Raw genomic sequence first — 19,128 nt, forward strand, 5'->3', positions numbered from 1 at the left:
GTGGCTTTTTCTGGGGAAGAGAATTTTCCACAAATCCCCCTGTCACCCTCCTGGCGATATCCCAGTCCCCAGATCTCACAAATACTTTTCTAAGAACATCATATCCACACCCTGACTCCAGGGCTAGCCCCTCCAGTCTCTGTTCTTCAAGACTTCCAGAAAAAAAAGAAAATACACTGCCCTTGGCTTCTCCCAGCCACACTGCCTCAGGGCCATATGTCCCTGCCCCAGGAAGCTTCGCTTTTATATATTTCCCAATCTCTCCCTTTTCTGGTGTCTTAAATTAGACAGCAATGAGTAATAACAGCTCCTGACTGCCCATTTCTGCCAAGGCTTGACATTAAACGCACATCACATGTTATAAATTGCAGATGAAGTTTATTGTGCAGACACCAAGACCACAGCACTTTAGATGCAAAGCCAACAAGGCGGGCTATATACACAGAAACATGTTTCCCTGGGGGGCAGGCCCACGAGAAAGGGGGCCTTCAACAGAGTAATCCTCGGGAGGAGGACCACCAAAGGGGCAATGCAAGGAGGGGCCAGGCAAGGGGGTATGGCTGGAAGTACAAGCCTGGGCGATGCAGCTTCTTCCCGGGGTGGGGGGGTGGTGGCGGGGGGCAGAGGGTGTCACTGGCTCCAATCAACTGGTTCGGAGAGAAGATATTTCAAAAACCATATGTGAGCAACCCTTTCCCCCAAAATGTCATCAGGGGTGGAGGACAAGGTTTGATTTGCTGCCAATGGGATGTACAGAGACAGGCTTCTACATTCTAAAGCGGCAGAATCGAGAGTAGGACTCCATCTTTATCTAAAAGAGAAGGTCACGCTGGAACTGTAACCTTCACCTGAGCCAGAACCACCCTTTTCAGAGCCGGAGCCCCCTCTGGAGCCGCCTCCAGAGCCATAGCCCCCTCCAGAGCTGGATCCACCTCTGGAGCCCCCTCCAGAGCCATAGCCCCCTCCACTGCCCCCTCCACTGCCCCCTCGGGAGCTTGATCCTCTGCCTCCAGAGCTGTAACTGCCACTTCCAGAGCTGTATCCTCCTCCTCTAGAACCGGATCCTCTGCCTCCAGAGCCAAAGCCGGACTTAGATGTCATGCTCGAAGACACGGTGCTGCTTGTCACAGCTGTGGGGAGAGATGGCATCCCCGTGGAGAGTATGAGTGCTTCGGCATCCTCCCGACACACCACCCACAGGGCAGGAACACCCCCACTACTTACACACAGTCACGTTGCTACTGAGGTCTCCAGACATCCTGTCAGAAAGAGAGAAAATAGCTTATGGCAGAGCCCTTGGGTTCTGGGTGGCTCAGTCCGTGAAGCGTCCGACTTCGGCTCAGGTCATGATCTCATGGTTCGTGAGTTCGAGCCCCGTGTCGGGCTCTGTGCTAACAGCTCGGAGCCTGGAGCCCGCTTCTGATTCTGTGTCTCCCTCTCTCTCTCCCTCTCCCTCACTCACGCTCTGTGTGTGTGTGTGTGTGTGTGTGTGTCTCAAAAATAAACAAATATTAAAAAAGAATTTTTTTAAAGAAAGCAAATTCCCTTCTGATTTGCAACCCATGTTTGTATTTAAATCCATCTAGGGGCGCCTGGGTGGCGCAGTCGGTTAAGCGTCCGACTTCAGCCAGGTCACGATCTCGCGGTCCGTGAGTTCGAGCCCCGCGTCAGGCTCTGGGCTGATGGCTCAGAGCCTGGAGCCTGTTTCCGATTCTGTGTCTCCCTCTCTCTCTGCCCCTCCCCTGTTCATGCTCTGTCTCTCTCTGTCCCAAAAATAAATAAACGTTGAAAAAAAAAAAATTTAAATCCATCTGAGGGAGTCCGCTATTCAGAATCCCAACCACGCTAGAAATTTTGAAACAAGGCTGCACTGTGAGCATTCAACTGGGAAAGAACTGTAACCCTGTACAGCCTCCCTATTCTCCCCTCCTGCTCCGCCTTCCTCTGCTTTGTCTGAAATCTGTCCCACTTCTTCCTGCAGGGCATGGCCTCGAAGATGAGTCCAGAGCAACACCCTGAGCAAAGCGGCTCCTTCCCCATCATACTGGCTTGCTGCTGGCCTGGGGTAGCTTGTCCCCTTCCAGCTGCTTCAGCCAAATAAAACCACTGGGGATGCTGGTGACACTGACAGAGGGCTCAGACAGCGTCGTCAAACAGAGGAAGAAACGTTCCCTTTGGCGGGTTAGCAAAGGGTTCAGTCTGTCACTCCAGAAATCTGCAAAGAACCGGGTCTGGCACCTGCTGCAGGGGAGCTGTCAGCCAGTCAGCATGGTCCAACACGTGATCCCCCTGTTCTGGGTCGCAAGGTGGAGGCAGACAAGGCCATCCACCCGGCAGACCCATAAACCAATGTCTCGTACTCTCTAGGACCAACGTCATTTCACAGCATTTTAGTTTCTCTTTCAGAAAAGACCAAGATTAACGTACTGCTTAATCTACTTTGATTTAATTTCACTTAACTGGGTGTAATTTAATCTGACTTGTTAGTCATGCCATATTGATAAATCTACAACTGTACGTTAATGCTTTGGGTCCTGAAAGGCTGCTTGGGGAATGTGGTGACATCAGCTCTCACCTGTCAGAGGTCCTGCCCCACCCCTGCTTTCCCTGCCTTTGCCTCCAGCCCCGGTTCTAGGAGAGAGGGGAGGGTGGACCACGTGACCCTCCTGCTTCCCAAGTGTCCCCACCTGCACTCCTCGCCCTCCAGCAGCTTGCGGTAGGTGGCGATCTCCACGTCCAGGGCCAGCTTCACGTTCATCAGCTCCTGGTAATCCTTCAGCAGCCGGGCCAGGTCCTCCTTGGCCTGCTGCAGGGCGTCCTCAAGGTCAGAGAGCTTGCCCTGAGCATCTTTGAGGGCATGCTCTCCTTTCTGCTCCGCATCCGCAATGGCTTCTTGCACACTCTTACACTGGGAGAGAAGGAGAAAAGGTTTCTGTTAGTCTGGAGAGCTGAGTCTGCCTGGCAGAGGGGGAGGGGAGCAGATGTGTTTAGGGTGTGAGAAGCCAGACTCACTGGCCCCGGAAGTGTTGGGTCCCCCTGGAGTTGACGCAAGTCGCAAACAAGGATGCTGAGACTTGCTGCCATCTCTGGGGCACCGCCTTCCAGCTGCCTCTGACTGGACCCTGATGCGTTGCCCATAATGACCCTTACTTCACAGCACAGGGCCAGAGACACTGTCCCAGTCTATAGTCGCAAATGAAAACATCCCATGTGGACAACTTCACAGAGCCCCTGCTGCCTCTGGAGTCCATTCTCTGCCCCACAGTATCTCTCCCAAGCCACCATCCATCCCCCGGCCAGCTCCCTGCCGCGGCTGCTGCCCCACCACCGCACCGCCACTGGTGTTTCAGGACAGTGCCAAGCATGGAGGGCAGGCTCTGTCTGCCACCCCCACCCCCCTGCCACCGGCCAGATGACTTCTTGCCTTATTTATTATCACTCCCTTCCGCTCATGGAAGCAATCCAAAAGGTAGCACAATTCTTTCCCTGCACTAATCCTCACTTTGGAATGTCTCTTATACCACCGTAAAAATTGTGATAAGCCTTAAATTTTGTTACACTCAAGGTGGTTGGGATCGACATATGCTAGATCCGAATTCCTCAGTTTCTCCTCTCTCTCACACACACGCAGTCACACACACTCACCCATACACAACCTCCCACCCACCCGAACCTCACTTGACCCCCAGAGCCGCACAGCCTTGGGGGTCACGCCCACCTGCTTCTTCACATGGGCGATCTCCCCTTGCAGCCTCTGGATCATGCGGTTCAGCTCACTGATCTCCATCTTGACCTCCTTCAGGCTGTCTCCGTGTTTCCCTGCAGTAATCTGGAGCTCCTCGTACTGTATGGGAAGAGGGCAGTGGCAGCGTGGAGGAAGCTTGGCCCAAGCCAAGGTAAGTCTGATGCAGGCTGGGTCAACCAAGCTGCATTTGTGGGAGGTGGGGGACCGTCTCACGTCCCCTCAAGGACTTGGTGCCATTGTCAGTTGAGGGCAGTTGAGGCACTATGGACACTTGCTTGGGAATGATGCCCAACTTCCATTAGACAAAAGCACCAGTAATCTCACGGGACACGTTCCGGCCGGGGTGAAGCCCAGCTTGTTAGACAGAGCTGAGGCTCTCTGTGCTCTCCTTGCACTTGCCTTGCTGTGGTACAGGGCCTCGGCCTCTGCCTTGCTCTTCTGGGCGATCTCCTCATACTGGGCACGGACCTCGGAGATGATGCTGTCCAGGTCCAGGCTGCGGTTGTTGTCCATGGACAGGACAACGCTGGTGTCGGTGATACTCTGCTGCATCTGGGACAGCTCCTGCAACACACGGGGAGGTCTGGCCATGGCTTCCCTGCCCACAGCCAAAGGCGGTGAGGAGACATTCCCCTCCCCGGTGTTGAGGACATATGGGTTCTCAGACTGAGCTGGGTGGGATACACTGGGTGAGATTAAAGCAAACATAGACACCAATCCCAGGCTTCTGCCGAGGGTGACCAGAGAATTATGGGAGTCGGCATTTGTGAGCCTCCTCGTTTATAGCTCTGATCACTTACGCAATTTTGATAAGTTTGATGCCCCCAGAAGGAAGCCTGTGGATGATAAATGTCTTAAATTTTACTTCCTGTTTCAGAAGATATGTGTGCACCTGGGCAGGGAGGGAAGGTCTGCTGCATTTTGATCTCTGAAGTACGTTAGACGTAGGGATGGGGACAGGATAGATCTCTTCCTAAGGGGAGCTGGACACTTGAGGAATGGAGTGAGGGAAGTTGTCCTCTGTTTCCTGAGCCTTACTTCTTGTGACATCAGAGGAGAAAGCTCCTCTCTTCCAAGACCTACGTCACCGAAACCTCCTTAGTGGCTTGCAATGATGGCAGGTTGAAGTCAGCCAGTCCACAGACCCCACTCATCCCACCTTTTCACAAATTGGGAAGGGCTTCCTTGGTGGGAAGGGAGGGAAGCCAGGGTGTCTCCAGGAGCAGCCTCCTTACCGCATCAAAAAGGAATTTCATGAACTCAAGCTCCTGATTCAGCACATCTGTCTTGGCCTGCAGCTCCACCTTGGTCATGTAGACATTGTCCACGTCCTGCAGAAAGTGTGAGGGGCCTCTGGTGAAACTCATGCACTGCTCAGTGTGCGGGCCCCACTCCGTCTCTCTGACCCTCTCTTCTACCCAGTCCCTGCTAACTGCTCTCCCACATCCCAGGCACCTCAGGTGAGTCTCGTCTCCACGGGGGCCCATTTGTTCTCCAGCCTGTCTGCTTGGACCCAGCGGGCTTCCGAAGCCCCCTCATTCCCACCCAGCCATGACATGCTCTGGCTCACCTTTTTAAGTGTCACAAAGTCATTCTCAGCAGCTGTGCGCTTGTTGATTTCATCCTCGTACCTGTGGGGACCCGGGGACACGGCCGTTAGATTAGTTCCAGCTTGTTTACTTTTCTCTTTCTCTTTTCCGACTGGACCCACCCTGAATTCTCCATTCTCTGAGAATATTAAACACTCTTTTAACGATCTAAATTGTAACTGTGATGTCCCAAATAAGGGTGCTCTTCTGCAAATTAACTTGCAAACATGGGGGGAAAGTCACGATCTCTAAAGCCCTACACGTCTTCCTCACAAATGATCGACACACACGAATCGACCCCACAAATGCAGTGGGGAGAGGCGTGGCCTCCTGGGGGATGACTGGACAGCTATGATCAATATTGATCTCCATTCGGTGTTTGCCACCTACTTCTTCTTAAAATCCTCAACAAGATCCTGCATGTTGTTCAGCTCTGAATCTTGTGATGTTCTCTCTGCAGAGAGCGTATCCACATATTTCTTGAGTTTGGCAATGTACGTTTGAAAGATGGGCTCCAGGTTGGTGGTGCGGGTGCTGACGTCCATTTGCTGTAGCAGCTCCCATTTGGTCTGCAGTACCTGGTTCTGCTGCTCCAGGAACCGCACCTACAGGGTGACCAGAAGGAGAGCACATGAGCTCTGGATCACCCTTCCCCCCAGCGGGCCACACTTGCCGGAGTCCGTTCTGATCCTGCTTTGGGACTTAGAGAAGTTTCCACAGCTTTGTGCTCACTAGCCGGATGCTGGATCCGGCTTGAGCTCCCTGCCTCCACACTTGGAAGGTTCTACAGACTCCTAATGTTATAGCTGGCACTTTCCACGCAGAGAACTCTTTTTCCTACTTCACCGCCCACTGTTTTGTTTGTGGCTGCTCCCAAGACTCCAGGCCATTTCTCTCTCCCATCCTAGTTGAATTTCCGGCAAAAGTCCCATAAGGTCCTGGGCAAACCAAAAATAGGCATCCCCTGGCATTGATCCTAAAGGTGCTGAGTGTGAGAGCACCAGAGGGCAGGGCTCCTTGGTCTGATTTTTACAAGCCTCATAAATTTCTTAGGCAAGTTCATCTGCCTTGAAATAGGGCAAAACCCTGTAATGCTCAAAAGTGACACCAATAAAGACTTTCTGGGTCACAAAACTGAGAATGCTTCTCTTAAAGGCGGGAATCTCTCTCATCCCCAAACAGATGTTTCGGGTGCAGCTTCCCAGAACATAATGGACTAATAGCTTTTCGGGAAGGAAAGACTATCTCAGAAGACGTCTTACCAATCCCTTCCAAAATCGGCTGGCACGTGGCCTGAACTTCTCAGTCCATTTTACTGGCCTCTATGAGTGTTTCCACGATTTTCAGAATTTTCCATAAATATTACTTATTTGGGCTGAAGCCATAAAGCCAAGGATGTAAATAATTCCTAACTGCAGACTGTCTCAGAAGATGTGGCCCATGAAGCCTGCACGTTGCCCATTTGGGAAATACACCAGGCTAGTTTGACTACACCAATGGCTCCTGGAAGAAATGAATCTGTGCCGTTGGCTCGTCAGGTAGAAGTGGAAGTAGGGCATCCCGAGCATCAAGAGAGAGCCAGCTTCTCATGACTCACCTTGTCAATGAAAGAGGCAAATTTGTTGTTGAGAGTTTTGATCTGCTCCCGCTCCCGAGACTTCACATTCTGGATCTCTGGGTCAACTTTCACGTTGAGAGGCTGCAGGAGGCTCTGGTTGACAGAGACTTCGTGGATGCCTCCACCAGGGAATCCTCCAGGCCCCATGCCACCAGGACCCCCAAAACCTCCAAAGCCACCGCCACCTCCAAAGCGGCCGCCGCCGAAGCCGCCTCCACCGAAACCGCCGCCTCCAAAGCCGCTGCCTCCACCAAAGCCACTGCCGCCACCAAAGCCACCGCCGCCTCCAAAGCCGCTGCCGCCTCCAAAGCCACCTCCTCTGCCACCAAATCCACCACCGGAGCCGAAGCTTCCACCTCCTCCAGCCACACTAATGGAGATGCTCTTGGTGCCTCCAAGACCAACAAGGCTCCGACTGCCAAAGCCGCCTCCACCGAAGCCCCCTCCGCCACCGCCATGGCGGCTCAAGCAGGAGAAGCTAGTGGCCGATCTCCGGCTCCCACCGGAGACCACGGCTGAGCCACTGCTGAAGCCCCGGAATCTTCCTCCACCTCCTCCTCCTCTTCGAGATTTGCACGAGATCTGACAACTCATGATGCCTTAGCCCAGTGAGGGAAAGTGAAGGTTCCCAGACGAGTTAAGGCTGGAGACTCCGCTCTGCTACTGGGAGACTGTCAGGGCCCCCTTTTATACCTGCCAATGAGGTATTGATGTGCATGGGCGTGGGCAGACTGATGCACGGGTTTGGTCTGCCTGGAAGCTACGCCTGGTTACTATTATCAAGCTAATAGCCATTAAAAATCTACTAATCAGCTCCATCCCAAAACCTGCTTCGACTGCAAACTTCTCCTGTTTATCTGGGCATCTGTCATGCAATTCGATTTTTGTGAAATCATCAAAAGAGGAGATCAGGATGTGGGTTTCTCAATCTGAAAAGAGACCTTCTGCAGAATGCTGTTCCCTGCTCTGGACCAACCCAAGGGAGGGCAACTGCCACTGGGCCTGTGCAGGCTTGCCACCCAGTGAGGCTGATGAAAGAGGTGACAGATTTAGAGACTGAAGGGGCCCCTCAATAGCAGCCTTCGAGCCCTCGCTTTTCCCTCTGCTCCAGGAAGAGTTTCAACCAGTGCTTTTGTAGAGTACAAATGTAACGCGAAGAACTATACATACTCTCATAGAAAGAAGTCAGCCAAGGGTGTGTCAAAAGAGTTGTTGTTTTGACTCTTTCCCATGCCATACCAGGAATGCACAATAGCCAGTCATTGAGGAGAAGACAATTTTCTTTCCTGTAACCAGAAGTCCTCATGGCCATCAACTCTGTCATCTTTCGACATGAAAACCCAGAAGTTGAGGGGCTTACAGAAAGTGTCTCTTTTCCTGGGTCTGACTCTGGGCACCCAACAAAAGGTTGCAATCAAAAGCCTTACATAACTCCAAGGTCCAAGTGTATTTTGATTTAACCAGTCAGTGATCACATATCGTCAAGTGGTTCTGCTAACCAGTCAGGAAGTCCAACTCCACAATGAGCACCAGGGACGGATGAATATCAGAAAACCCATCGAGCCACCAAATGCACAGAGCATCCACTCCTAAATTCAATCATAGTCCTTCCTTGGCGTGTGTGGCCGGACACTGTGAGTACTGGAATCGAACGTCCATCTGGGTTTGAGTCCCAGTTTGTGATTTCCTGGCTCTGTGACTTTGAATTAAATGTTGAGGCTCTGTACTCTTAGCTAGAAAATGGAAAATTCACCCCAAGTGTTTTGAAGATCATGACAGGACACAAAGGTTAGGTATCACTATTGTTTTGTATGAAGCAAAGGTATCTCCTCTTATCTTGTGCTAAGACGATGCATTCCGCATAAGCCCCATGAGTCAGAGAACTAGGATTTCCCAGGTCCGAACATAAATTTTGAGTTTAAGTCTCAGTTTCATTGTATTTTAGTTAAGTGACGCCGGATGATTCATAATCCTCAAGCCTCAGTTTCCTCATTTATAAAGAGAACTATTTGTCCATTGTAAAAACAGGTCACATACACATGTGCTAAACACAGTTCCTAGTTAATAGCAGAAACTCCAGAAATGCTATTTCCCTTCTCACATCCCCTCCACCCAAATCTCTAATCCTGTGTCTTCACTACATGGCCACAGTGGGAAATGAGGGTGAGGAACAGGGAACCAGCTCTTCATGATACTTGACATGCAGTACGAGAATGCTGAAGGAAGCAAACCCATGTGTCTCCTTGATTTTTTTCCCCCAATCTGGCTTATATAATCATAATCATGCAAATAAATCATAAAGCTAAAAGCCTTGGAGAGAGCCCCAATCCAAAGTCAAATGTGTCATTATCTATGGGTATCTGAGCAACGCCCTAGTTGGCCATTACTCCACCATGACCGTGCCCAGGCCACGCCAGCTTCAGGAGCAGCTTGGTCCGTCTGTGAAGGAAAGGGATGAACATTTATGGAGCATCTGCTATGCCCCAGGCTGGTGCCAGGCACACAATCTGCATGATTCACCTCTCTTTGGTTCTGCTTTCACACCGAATCTCCCTTCCCATTCTCTCCACTGGGCCCCTTCCCTTTCTAGACTCATTTTGCCAGTTTCTGAAAGGCAAGTCGAAGAAGGAGAGTCATCCTCTTCTCTTGAGATGGGGAGGGTAGAATTAATGCAACTTAGATGTTATATAACATTTTATTTCCATATCTTTACCTTTTACATAATCTCCATGTGCTTAAATATTATATAACATTTTATTTCCATATTTTTAAACTTTACCTCAACATGCTCATTCAGACAACATGTTCTGCATTTTTTAAGGGAATGAAATGGGACTTCAGACTAGTTCTGGCTGTGATTTTGCTGCTGACCTCCACTGTGGTCCTCAATTTCTTCACCTATAAAATGGGAACATTGGGGCACTTAGGTGGCTCATCAGTTAAGCATCTGACTCCTGATTTTGGCTCAGGTCATGATCTCGCGGTTCATGAGTTTGAGCTCCGTGATGGGCTCCACACTGTCAGTGAGTCATACCTGCTTGGGATTCTCTCTCTCTCTCTCTCTCTCTCTCCCTCCCCTTCCCCTGCTTGTACACACGTGAGTGCTCGCTCTCTCTCTCTCTCTCTAAATAAGCATTAAAAAAATAAAATGGGAACTTTTGCTCTGGATCCCCACTGTCCCATAAGGATATTAACCTGTTGGTGTCATGAGTCTCTGATAACAGAACAGGGATCCTATAGGACAAAATCCTTCTTTCAACAAGCTGCTGGCAAGCCCAGACCCCTAAATGCTTTTCCTCATCAGGTTTCAAAAGCATCTAGGTTGGCCAGTGGAGGAGAAAAGCAAACCCCAGTGTTATGTGAACTGTTCAGCCAGCGAGACATACATATGGATGCTGACGTCAGATTCTCCTGGTAGACATGAATCCCCCAGCCCCATACTCCCTTGGCAGCCTGTGTACCTCCCTCACAGCCTATTGTCGTCCTCTTGTGTTGTAATGAGCCATGTCCCTGGACTCCTGCAGGGCAGAGCCAGACTCACATACATCTTTACCCCATACCCCCAACCCATCACTCAGAGAACAAGCCTAGGACCCAAAAATCATTTTAGGGTTTGGGATATGGAACTGCCAGTCTTCCCTGACATGGGAATGTGATGCTAGCAGTGTTTGAGCCTTCACTGCCTCCCATGCACCTGTTCCCTAAAGATCCCACCTGGACCTTGTCTCAGGTTTCTGACTCCATCAGGGAGGGGCTTCCCTCCAGAGGCCACACAGGTTAGTCTCCCCTTCCAAGGACTCAAAGCATCCCTGAACCAAGCTGCTGAAACCAAGTGTTTGGATTTCAAAAACAAAAACAAAACAAACAAACATCAAACCCTCCTCTTCCAGCCCCTGCCGCTGAGTTCAGGGTGCTCTAGGGGCTAACAGCCGTACAGAGACCAATAACATCGAAAAGTTCAGGAACCCCACAGGCCGGAAACAAGCCGTCTACAAGCCAGCCTGCAGCCGAGACCTCTAAGAGGAGCGGATGCCTCATCCTGGTCCCCTCACTGGCTGCTAAGCCAGGCACACTCCATCAGAGTGCCTAGACGCTGCTCCAGAGAGCTCTCTGGTGGCTCCCGGGGCCAAGGGAAGGTGGGACAGGGGACTTCCAGGCTCCCAACAGGAGCCACCTGCTCAGTATCTCCCCTGGGGCACTTCATTGTCAATGATTATCTTAACACTCCTCACTCAGTCTCTAGTCCCAGGGTCGTCCATTGCAGCCCAGAAGCCCACCTTTCTTACCTGATGTGTCCTGTTTTTTGTTTTTTGACTCCTTTTTTTTTTTTTTTTTTTTTTTTACTGAGAACCTACAGCTATTGATTGTAAGGTGTCCTGGCCAAACTGGTTGTAATTGAGAAGCAGGGCTGGTGACCATCCACTTACAACACTCTGCTGTGTGGACTCCATTTAGAATGTGGAGTCTAGGGGCGCCTGGGTGGCGCAGTCGGTTAAGCGTCCGACTTCAGCCAGGTCACGATCTCGCGGTCCATGAGTTCGAGCCCCGCGTCGGGCTCTGGGCTGATGGCTCAGAGCCTGGAGCCTGTTTCCGATTCTGTGTCTCCCTCTCTCTCTGCCCCTCGCCCGTTCATGCTCTGTCTCTCTCTGTCCCAAAAATAAATAAACGTTGAAAAAAAAAAATTTAGAATGTGGAGTCTCTGGAACATACTATGTAAATGGCATATCAGGAGATCGGGGTGTGCCCACCGCTCAGAAACAGCACAGACCCCAGAAACAGAAGAGGGACAAGGGCAGGAACACTGCCCAGGACACAGCAGGGCCTCGACACATGTTGGTTAAAGCAACGAAGCAATCCAGCAATCCAGCAATGAAGCCTCCAACACCGTGCCTGACACACAGCAGACACTCAACAAGTCACTTCCTTTCTCACTGCTACAGCCACAGATGTCACGTGCAGTTCTAATTTCCTTTTCTTTTCTTTTTTTAAATTTTTTTAATGTTTATTTATTTTTTAGAGAGAGCGCGCAAGCAGAGGAGGGGCAGAGAGAGAGGGAGACACAGAAGCAGGCTCCAGGCTCTGAGCTGTCAGCACAGAGCCAGATGCAGGACTCAAAGTCACGAACCTTGAGATCATAACCTGAGCCGAAGTCGGACGCTCAGCCGACTGAGCCACCCAGGCACCCCGGGAATTTTCTAATTCCAGTAGATCTGCGGCAGTGGGAAGCTACACATCCCTGCTCTGTTCTCCATGGGGTCGGTCCACAGCTGAATGAACTCGGTCTGTCATGGCTCCTACAACCCACTGGGGCAGGGACCTGAGTGCCTCCATGTGGTCTAGTTAACGATATCACTCCGACATTTCTGCTTCCATGTTCTCACCTGCAACACGCCTTCACTCACACAGAGAGAGCTGAAAACGGGTCTTTGTGGAAAGTTCCTGCCCTTCCCAGCCTCATCCCTTCCTCATTCCAGTCTGTTTCCCAGACCAAGTTTTCCTCTCACGCTGGCACCAATATTCTAACTCTTTCCCATTGACCATAAAGCCACCCCAACATGGAAAGACAAGACAGCCATCACAGATATTCATTCCATCTTGGTAGTGATTTCAGAAAAATGGGGGTGTCATAATTATACCACTCAAGCCTTCCTCACAGATCAAAGATGCCTCCAGGCTTCCCCAGATTTAATGCTGCCTCTTTCTTCCCCTACCCCTCACTCTTGGGGTGTCTTCCGGCTAATTCTGTATTACACTGCTGTCATTCACAGCTATCACTCACCCTCAGTGCCTCTACCTGGGCACTTGCCATTTCTTCAGTAGTGCCTCTGTGCCAAGTTTTCAGCCCACACCTTTCCTTCCACCCTCAGCACCCCCCCACCCTTCCCCATCATTTAAATCTGCCCCCCATGTGACCTCTTTTATTTCTTTCAAGGCTTCCTGTGTTGGGCTGCCTGGGGATAATGGTAAGAGGAGGCAGGTGACGAAACATGTCCCCCCCAAAAAAGGAGAGAGACAGGAGTGCCTTGGTGGCTCAGTTGGTTAAGCATCTGACTTCAGCTCAGGTCATGATCTCATAGTCCGTGGGTTCGCGCCCCACATCGGGCTCTGTGCTATCAGTTCAGAGCTTGGAGCCTGCTTTGGATTCTGTGTCTCCCTCTCTCTCTGCCCCTCCCCCATTCACGCTCTCTGTCTCTCAAAAAAAATGAATAAACGTTTAAAAAAAATTTTTTTAAGGAGAGAGAGAAAAGCATGAAAACAAATGGAATCGTAGAAGACCAAACAAATCTCCTCTCATTTCAAGAGATTCCCACTCCTTGTTGTAGCAACAAAGCTCTTTAAGATGCCTTCAGACCTGTGGCTCAGGGATGCCTCAGTTGGGAGGAATAGCCAAAGGGATTGATTCTGGATAACATGCTAGCCACAGGAATTTTTATTAAGAAGAAAGGATAATTGTTCAAAATTTTCAGGCCAGCTTTTTTTTTCCACGTCAAAAATCATGGGCCTTTCAAACTCTTCTTTATTTTTTTTAATGTTTTATTTATTTCTGAGAGAGAGAGAGAGCGCACGCTCACATGTGCAAGTTGGGTAGGGACGGAGAGGGAGACACAGAATGCAAAGCAGTCTCCAGGCTCTGAGCTACGGGGCTCAAACCCATGAACCAGGAGATTATGACCTGAGCCAAAGTCAGACGCTTAACCGACTGAGCCACCCAGGTGTCCCTCAAACTCTTCTTTAAAAACCTTTTAAACCTACGGGTGCCTGGGTGGTTCAGTCAGTTGAGCTTCTGACTCAGTCTCAGGGTCGTGAGTTCGGGGCCCTCATTAGACTCTGCACTAGGCGTGAAGCCTACTTAAAAAAAAAAAAACTTTTAAACTTTAAAAAAAAGCAAATGAAATCACTGCTAATTAAACAGTGAATGTTTAATAGGACTAGTGCCATCATTCTGGATGCATTACATTCATGACATGAATTATAATTTTATGAGCTAGAGGCACTCTCCATAGCGTGTCAGATATTCAAAGTCAGTGTATTTGTTTCTATTTAGCAGTACTTTTATAAAGGAAGCTTTGTGATAAACTGAGAAAAGCATGGTTAGTTGTAAAGGTCGAGTCCCCCTGCCAGAAAGTAACTGTGTGACCTTGGCTTGTCACCCCTCTTGCCAGGCTTACCTTTCCTGTGGACTAAGGTGCTTGGAAACCAACAAGAATGGGAAGAACATTGGAAGTGGAGTCAGGGGATCTACATCCTCTTTGCAGCCCTGTGACCGACTGACTCTAGAACCTAGGGGCAGCCCTCCACCTTTCTGAGCCTTGGTTTTCTCATCTGCAAAATGGAGGCATTGAAAACCAGTCCCAGAAGAATCACTTCAGTTCAGAAGTCAGCTCTTGCTTTGAGCGGACATGAAGAAGTAATTAATGCCCTGGGAGAGGAAGCAAACCCTGGGAGAACCTGGAGAGCAAAACGTGCAGACCCAGACCCCGATTTTGTTTATTTTCTCCCTGAAAATAAAGAAATGTCAGGAGGGAAGGGGGGGAAATGGCAGCAGCAAGGCAGACAGAGGGAAACCGTAGAGGAAGGAGAAGGTCAGACAGGTGTGGCTTCAGCTGAGGGAGAGCTTGGCCAGTGGGCAGGAACTGAGATGCCCCTGCAGGCTTGGGCAGCTAGGATCTGAGAGGCAGGATTTCATTACATCTTGGGTACCCAGCCATAAGTTCCTCCAAAGCTTGTATCTCTGTTTTTCAAAGATGCCTAGAAATAGAGTTGATAATAGTCTCCTAGAACTTTGTTATTTTTTAAGTTTATTTATTTTTGAGAAAAAGAGAGAACGAGCAGAGGAGGGGCAGAGAGAGAGAGGGAGAGAGAGAGAATCCCAAGCAGGCTCCACACTGTCAGTGGGGAGCCCATGGCGGGGCTCAAACTCACAAACCCTGGGATCATGACCTGCGCCAAAATCAAGAGTCAGACGCTCAACACCTTGAGCCACCCAGGAGCCCCAATAATTGTCTCTTTGAAATAGCATTTCTCCAGACGCTGACCACAGCAGCTAAAACCCAGGTCTGCTGCTTCTCCATTCATCTCCTCTCTTGGGCCTCACAGTTCACTAGCACCACTGGGAGCAACAGAGAACTTTGCCTCTTGCTTCTGGGGCTCCACATTAGCCAGTCAGAAACATTTAAAATTTTTTTTTTCAACGTTTATTTATTTTTGGGACAGAGAGAGACAGAGCATGAACGGGGGAGGGGCAGAGAGAGAGGGAGACACAGAATCGGAAACAGGCTCCAGGCTCTGAGCCATCAGCCCAGAGCCCGACGCGGGGCTCGAACCCACAGACCGCGAGATCGTGACCTGGCTGAAGTCGGACGCTTAACCGACTGCGCCACCCAGGCGCCCCAGTCAGAAACATTTTAAGTAACGCCTATCTGGCCAGGATTTGGAGCCCCTGGGATGTGAAGTCTCCAGACTCTCTCCCCTCCCTAGGGTGGAAGTAACTTTGCTGTTTCTGGCATTTGTCTAAACCCGGATTGGCTTGGGTTTGCATGTTTTTGTGCTGTATCTCTCCCACACAGAGCAAGATCCAGAGATGGAAATGTCATGGGGCTTCTCAGTGAAATTCCTTGCAGGAGGAGGTGAAGATGGAGAGTCTGTATGGGCCCCGCCCTCCCCACCAGGTCTCCAAGTCAGCATTTCAGCCCGTAGACACCAGAGGGTCATATGCTGAGAGTTTCCCGGGCATCTTTCGGGGAGGATCCCAGGCAGCCATGCCCTCTGCTCAAGGCCTGTCCTCTGGAGACCCTTTACTATATCCATGGAGTTGGCTCCCTGTCCATAGAGTGGAAGTCCCCAGAAGACCAGGATGATGTCCATGCTTCTCTCGGTAGGCTTAGCTCCATGCCGTTCACTAGTAAGCAGAAATACCGCTTCTCTGGTAAGGAGAGATGGGAATGATAGGATTTTATGATGGGGATGCTGTGGTAGGGTTGTCTAAGCAAACCCGTGACACTTTCTGTTGTCCTGTGCCATGCGGATGCTAGCCAGGCACAAGCCACCCTACCCAGAGATGGCAGAAAGGAGGGCAGCAGTCACCAAGCAGGGCTTCCGCAGGGGACACAGCGGCTGGAGGCACAGACCCATGGAGGGCACAGGAGTAAGGTGTCTACCTTGTTTGGCCTCCTGCGCAGGACCTTAAATATTTCCCTTGTCTGTCCTTTCCTGTGTGTGTGTTTCCCGTTCCTCATCCTGTTCCCCAGGGGTATGGTATGAGATGAGGCATGGAAGGGTTTGCTATAGTGACACAGAACTGGCGCCCAGGACACATGTTGTCCGCTCATCACAAGGATTCCCAGAGTCTTTCCAGACACCAGGGGGCCGAGAGTCTGCTAGAAAGCTGCTAGAAAGCTTTTTCTGATTGACCCCAGGGGTGCCTGCTCCCCCTCAGCACCTGTGCACCCTCACATCTGTGCAATAAGTAGCACCCCTTCCTCAAGTGGTCAAGCCATGTTGCCCGTCTCAGCCCACAACTCCCGAGCCGGGTTCTGAAACATGAGTCTGTGGAGCTGTCCATAAAGAGACCATAGCTGGGCTCTGGGCAGTTCTTGCAAAACCGTGTTCTTACAAAATCTTCGTATGGGGCTGTGCAGTTTCACTGAAGAGATGGAGTAAAGCTCTCCCAGAGTCTCCCCCGGGGGCCCGTGACCCAAATATGTTGACACACCGCTGTCCTGAATTGATCTCCCGCCTTTGTGTCTCCTGTTGCCTGCCCCGGGCCTTAACTCCCAGAACTGGCTTTGGCACACGATGTTGCCTCAAATGTGCCGACTGGCTCGTCTCTGTTGGGCCACTGCTTCCCAGCTGCACACGGGGGTCCGGGGAAGAGGCCTTTGCCAGGTCAGGATGGTCAGGGTTTCTGTTCACATTCAAGATGGTGGAGATGGTGGACAGGAACGAGGAGGAGGGAGTGTGGATGTGGGCTGAGGGGTGTTGCGGGGAGAGGGAGCATGATAGATTATCAGACAGTGTGAGAAAGAGGCCTGGTCTCATCCCTCCTCCCGTGTCCCAGAAAATGGGTATGTCACAAGCTAGAAAGGACAGGACAAGTCTCAGCATCCTTCTCCTCCCTTCCCGGAGTGTGAATTCAGCTCACAGCCCCTGTGGTATGTTATTGCAGGAGACAGCAGGGAAGGACCAGGGGTGTCGCTAAGAACAAGTTTCAGATGCCCTCCAGCTGCTCTCTTTGGGCACAGAGATGTCACACAGCAGCGTTCCCTGTGCACTGCTCCAGGGACGGCAGGGAATGAGGAGTAAATCAAGCTCGCATCTGGGGAAGTTGCCGCCTGCCCTGTACAGGGGCCGTCAACCACCCTGGGGGACTGGATCTTAGCACTTGTAGGGAGGCAGGGAGCTACAGAGTGTCCTGGGGTGCTGGAGGGCCGGTAGGGGCAGCCGCTGGGGTGGATGTGACTCGGTGGGTAAATCCCCCCCTGAGAGGAGTAGAGTGGAGCCTCAAGAGAGCAGGGAGTGAGGAGCCCGTCCCGCTGCTAATCTCAGTGCTGTTGAAAGAAGTGCCAGGCTGTCTGTCTACACAGTATTTAATAGCTCCCACACCCTTGGGGTTTATCTCTTACTCACCAACCACCCCCTCTCCGGTATTTTCCACTTCCCTTCTTCCCGACAGCAGCAGCTGGGAGATTGGGTTTAGCTTGACCCCCAGGATTACCCTGCTCCTTCCTAACCCTTGCCCTTGCAGAAAGTTCCTACAACCCCAGTCCCCCCACGGACCTTGGTGTGGGCCTGGTGTCCTGGCTCTCCTAGGGGCAACTGCTTTCCGGGCAGCAACGTGGAGGATATCGTAGTCCAGCAATCTGGGCTGCTTTGATGGTCGTGGAAAAGCAAGCTTTCCCTTTGCCCTAAACTCAGACAACCACCTGCCAGGGGGGCGCAGTCTCCACCAGCTTCTCTTGGGAGCCGGGCAATGAACAATCCAAGGCAGCGAAGGGGAGGGATTTCAGCTATGCTACAGAGGAGGCTGGGAGTGGCCAGAGGAGGTGAACTCACTGGACTTTAGCAGTAGAACTCGGGTCTCAAGCAGCCTTCCCCATTCCTCGGGCAGACCAGGCCCCCTTCAAAGGACTGGGAGGGCACAGCTCCTCATCAACCTTTGTGAGGCTCCTGGTGGGGAAACAGTACGAGAGGGAGCTTCTGAGACCCGGTCCACGGCTGAGCTGCCCTGCTCTCACCGGGTGGCAGAAACACAGGCTTCCAGAACTGGGCCTTTGGGGACTCTTCCTGTCCCCCTTGGTCTTCTCCTTGCCCTCTTTTCCAGTGTCTCAGTGGAAAAAGTGACCACAGTCTCCCAACAGAAAAGATTCTGAGGGATTCTGTGTTTAGTGGGAGAAAAGCTATGACAGTAAATGGCCCTCACACTGTGCCTTGGAATACACAAAGGCCACGTGGCATGCTGGTTAAGGACACGGATTGGTGTCACAAGCCTGGGTTGAATCCCAGCCCCACCATCCGCTAGTTTCGTGACTTTAAATGGGTTACCTACCTTTTCATGGCGTCTCGTCCCTCATCTGTAAAGGAAGCATAATGACAGTATTTACTTCAGAGAGTTGATACAAAAATAAATGAAATAATTGAAATAAAATAAATGCAACAATATGGGTAGCACTTGGCACGATTTCCAGAAGAAAGCAAATGTTTCTATTTTTCCATTGTCTGCAGAAGTTGCAGACAATGTCTAGAAATGTCCAACATGGTGGTAATAACATAGAAACAACATCACCTCCTAGGCTGCATGTTGTCACCCGACACCGACACTGCACCCCTGCCTGAGGCTCTCAAGCCCACCTCCCTGTCCCCCTGCTCCCTGGAGCTCCTGTCCCTTCCCCAGTAGGGTCCCCGCAGCAGTCAGCTCAGCCCTGCTCAGTTATTAACCAGCCTCTCAGAGCTAGAGGTAACGGCACTAGGATATGAAACTTCCCCCCTGAATGAGTATTTCTTTCATTCTTTTTCTTTCCAAGATTTTACTTAAATCCTAGTTAGTTAACGTATAGTGTAGTATTCGGTTCAAGAGTAGAATTCGCTGAGTCATCATTTACATATGACACCCCATGCTCATCCCAACAAGTGCCCTCCTTAATACCCATCACCCACCTAGCCCATTCCCCATGCACATC

At 51.0% G+C, this 19,128-nt stretch overlaps 1 protein-coding gene across 1 annotated transcript; it reads right to left on the minus strand.

Annotated features, from left to right (window-relative positions):
- Positions 1-359: 359 nt before the first annotated feature.
- On the minus strand, positions 360-7,546 carry KRT2 (keratin 2). The gene is made up of 9 exons (XM_030321365.2): positions 6,932-7,546; positions 5,725-5,939; positions 5,316-5,376; positions 4,981-5,076; positions 4,145-4,309; positions 3,719-3,844; positions 2,688-2,908; positions 1,225-1,259; positions 360-1,130 (listed from the first exon to the last, which is right to left on the minus strand). The coding sequence occupies exons 1-9, from the start codon at positions 7,544-7,546 to the stop codon at positions 808-810; spliced, it is 1,857 nt and encodes a 618-aa protein (XP_030177225.1). The 3' UTR covers positions 360-807.
- Positions 7,547-19,128: the final 11,582 nt, after the last annotated feature.

Source organism: Lynx canadensis, chromosome B4, assembly GCF_007474595.2.
Source record: "Lynx canadensis isolate LIC74 chromosome B4, mLynCan4.pri.v2, whole genome shotgun sequence".
Lineage (NCBI taxonomy): Eukaryota > Metazoa > Chordata > Mammalia > Carnivora > Felidae > Lynx > Lynx canadensis.

Bases quoted from the DNA above. Each gene is read 5' to 3' on its own strand.
- KRT2 (XM_030321365.2), bottom strand. From the start codon at position 7,546: ATGAGTTGTCAGATCTCGTGCAAATCTCGAAGAGGAGGAGGAGGTGGA. The intron at 3,845-4,144 runs GCAAGTGCAAGG...CTTCCCATACAG, and splicing joins AGGCCCTGTACCACAGCAAG to TACGAGGAGCTCCAGATTAC. The intron at 1,131-1,224 runs GTAAGTAGTGGG...CTCTCCCCACAG, and splicing joins CAGTAGCAACGTGACTGTGT to CTGTGACAAGCAGCACCGTG.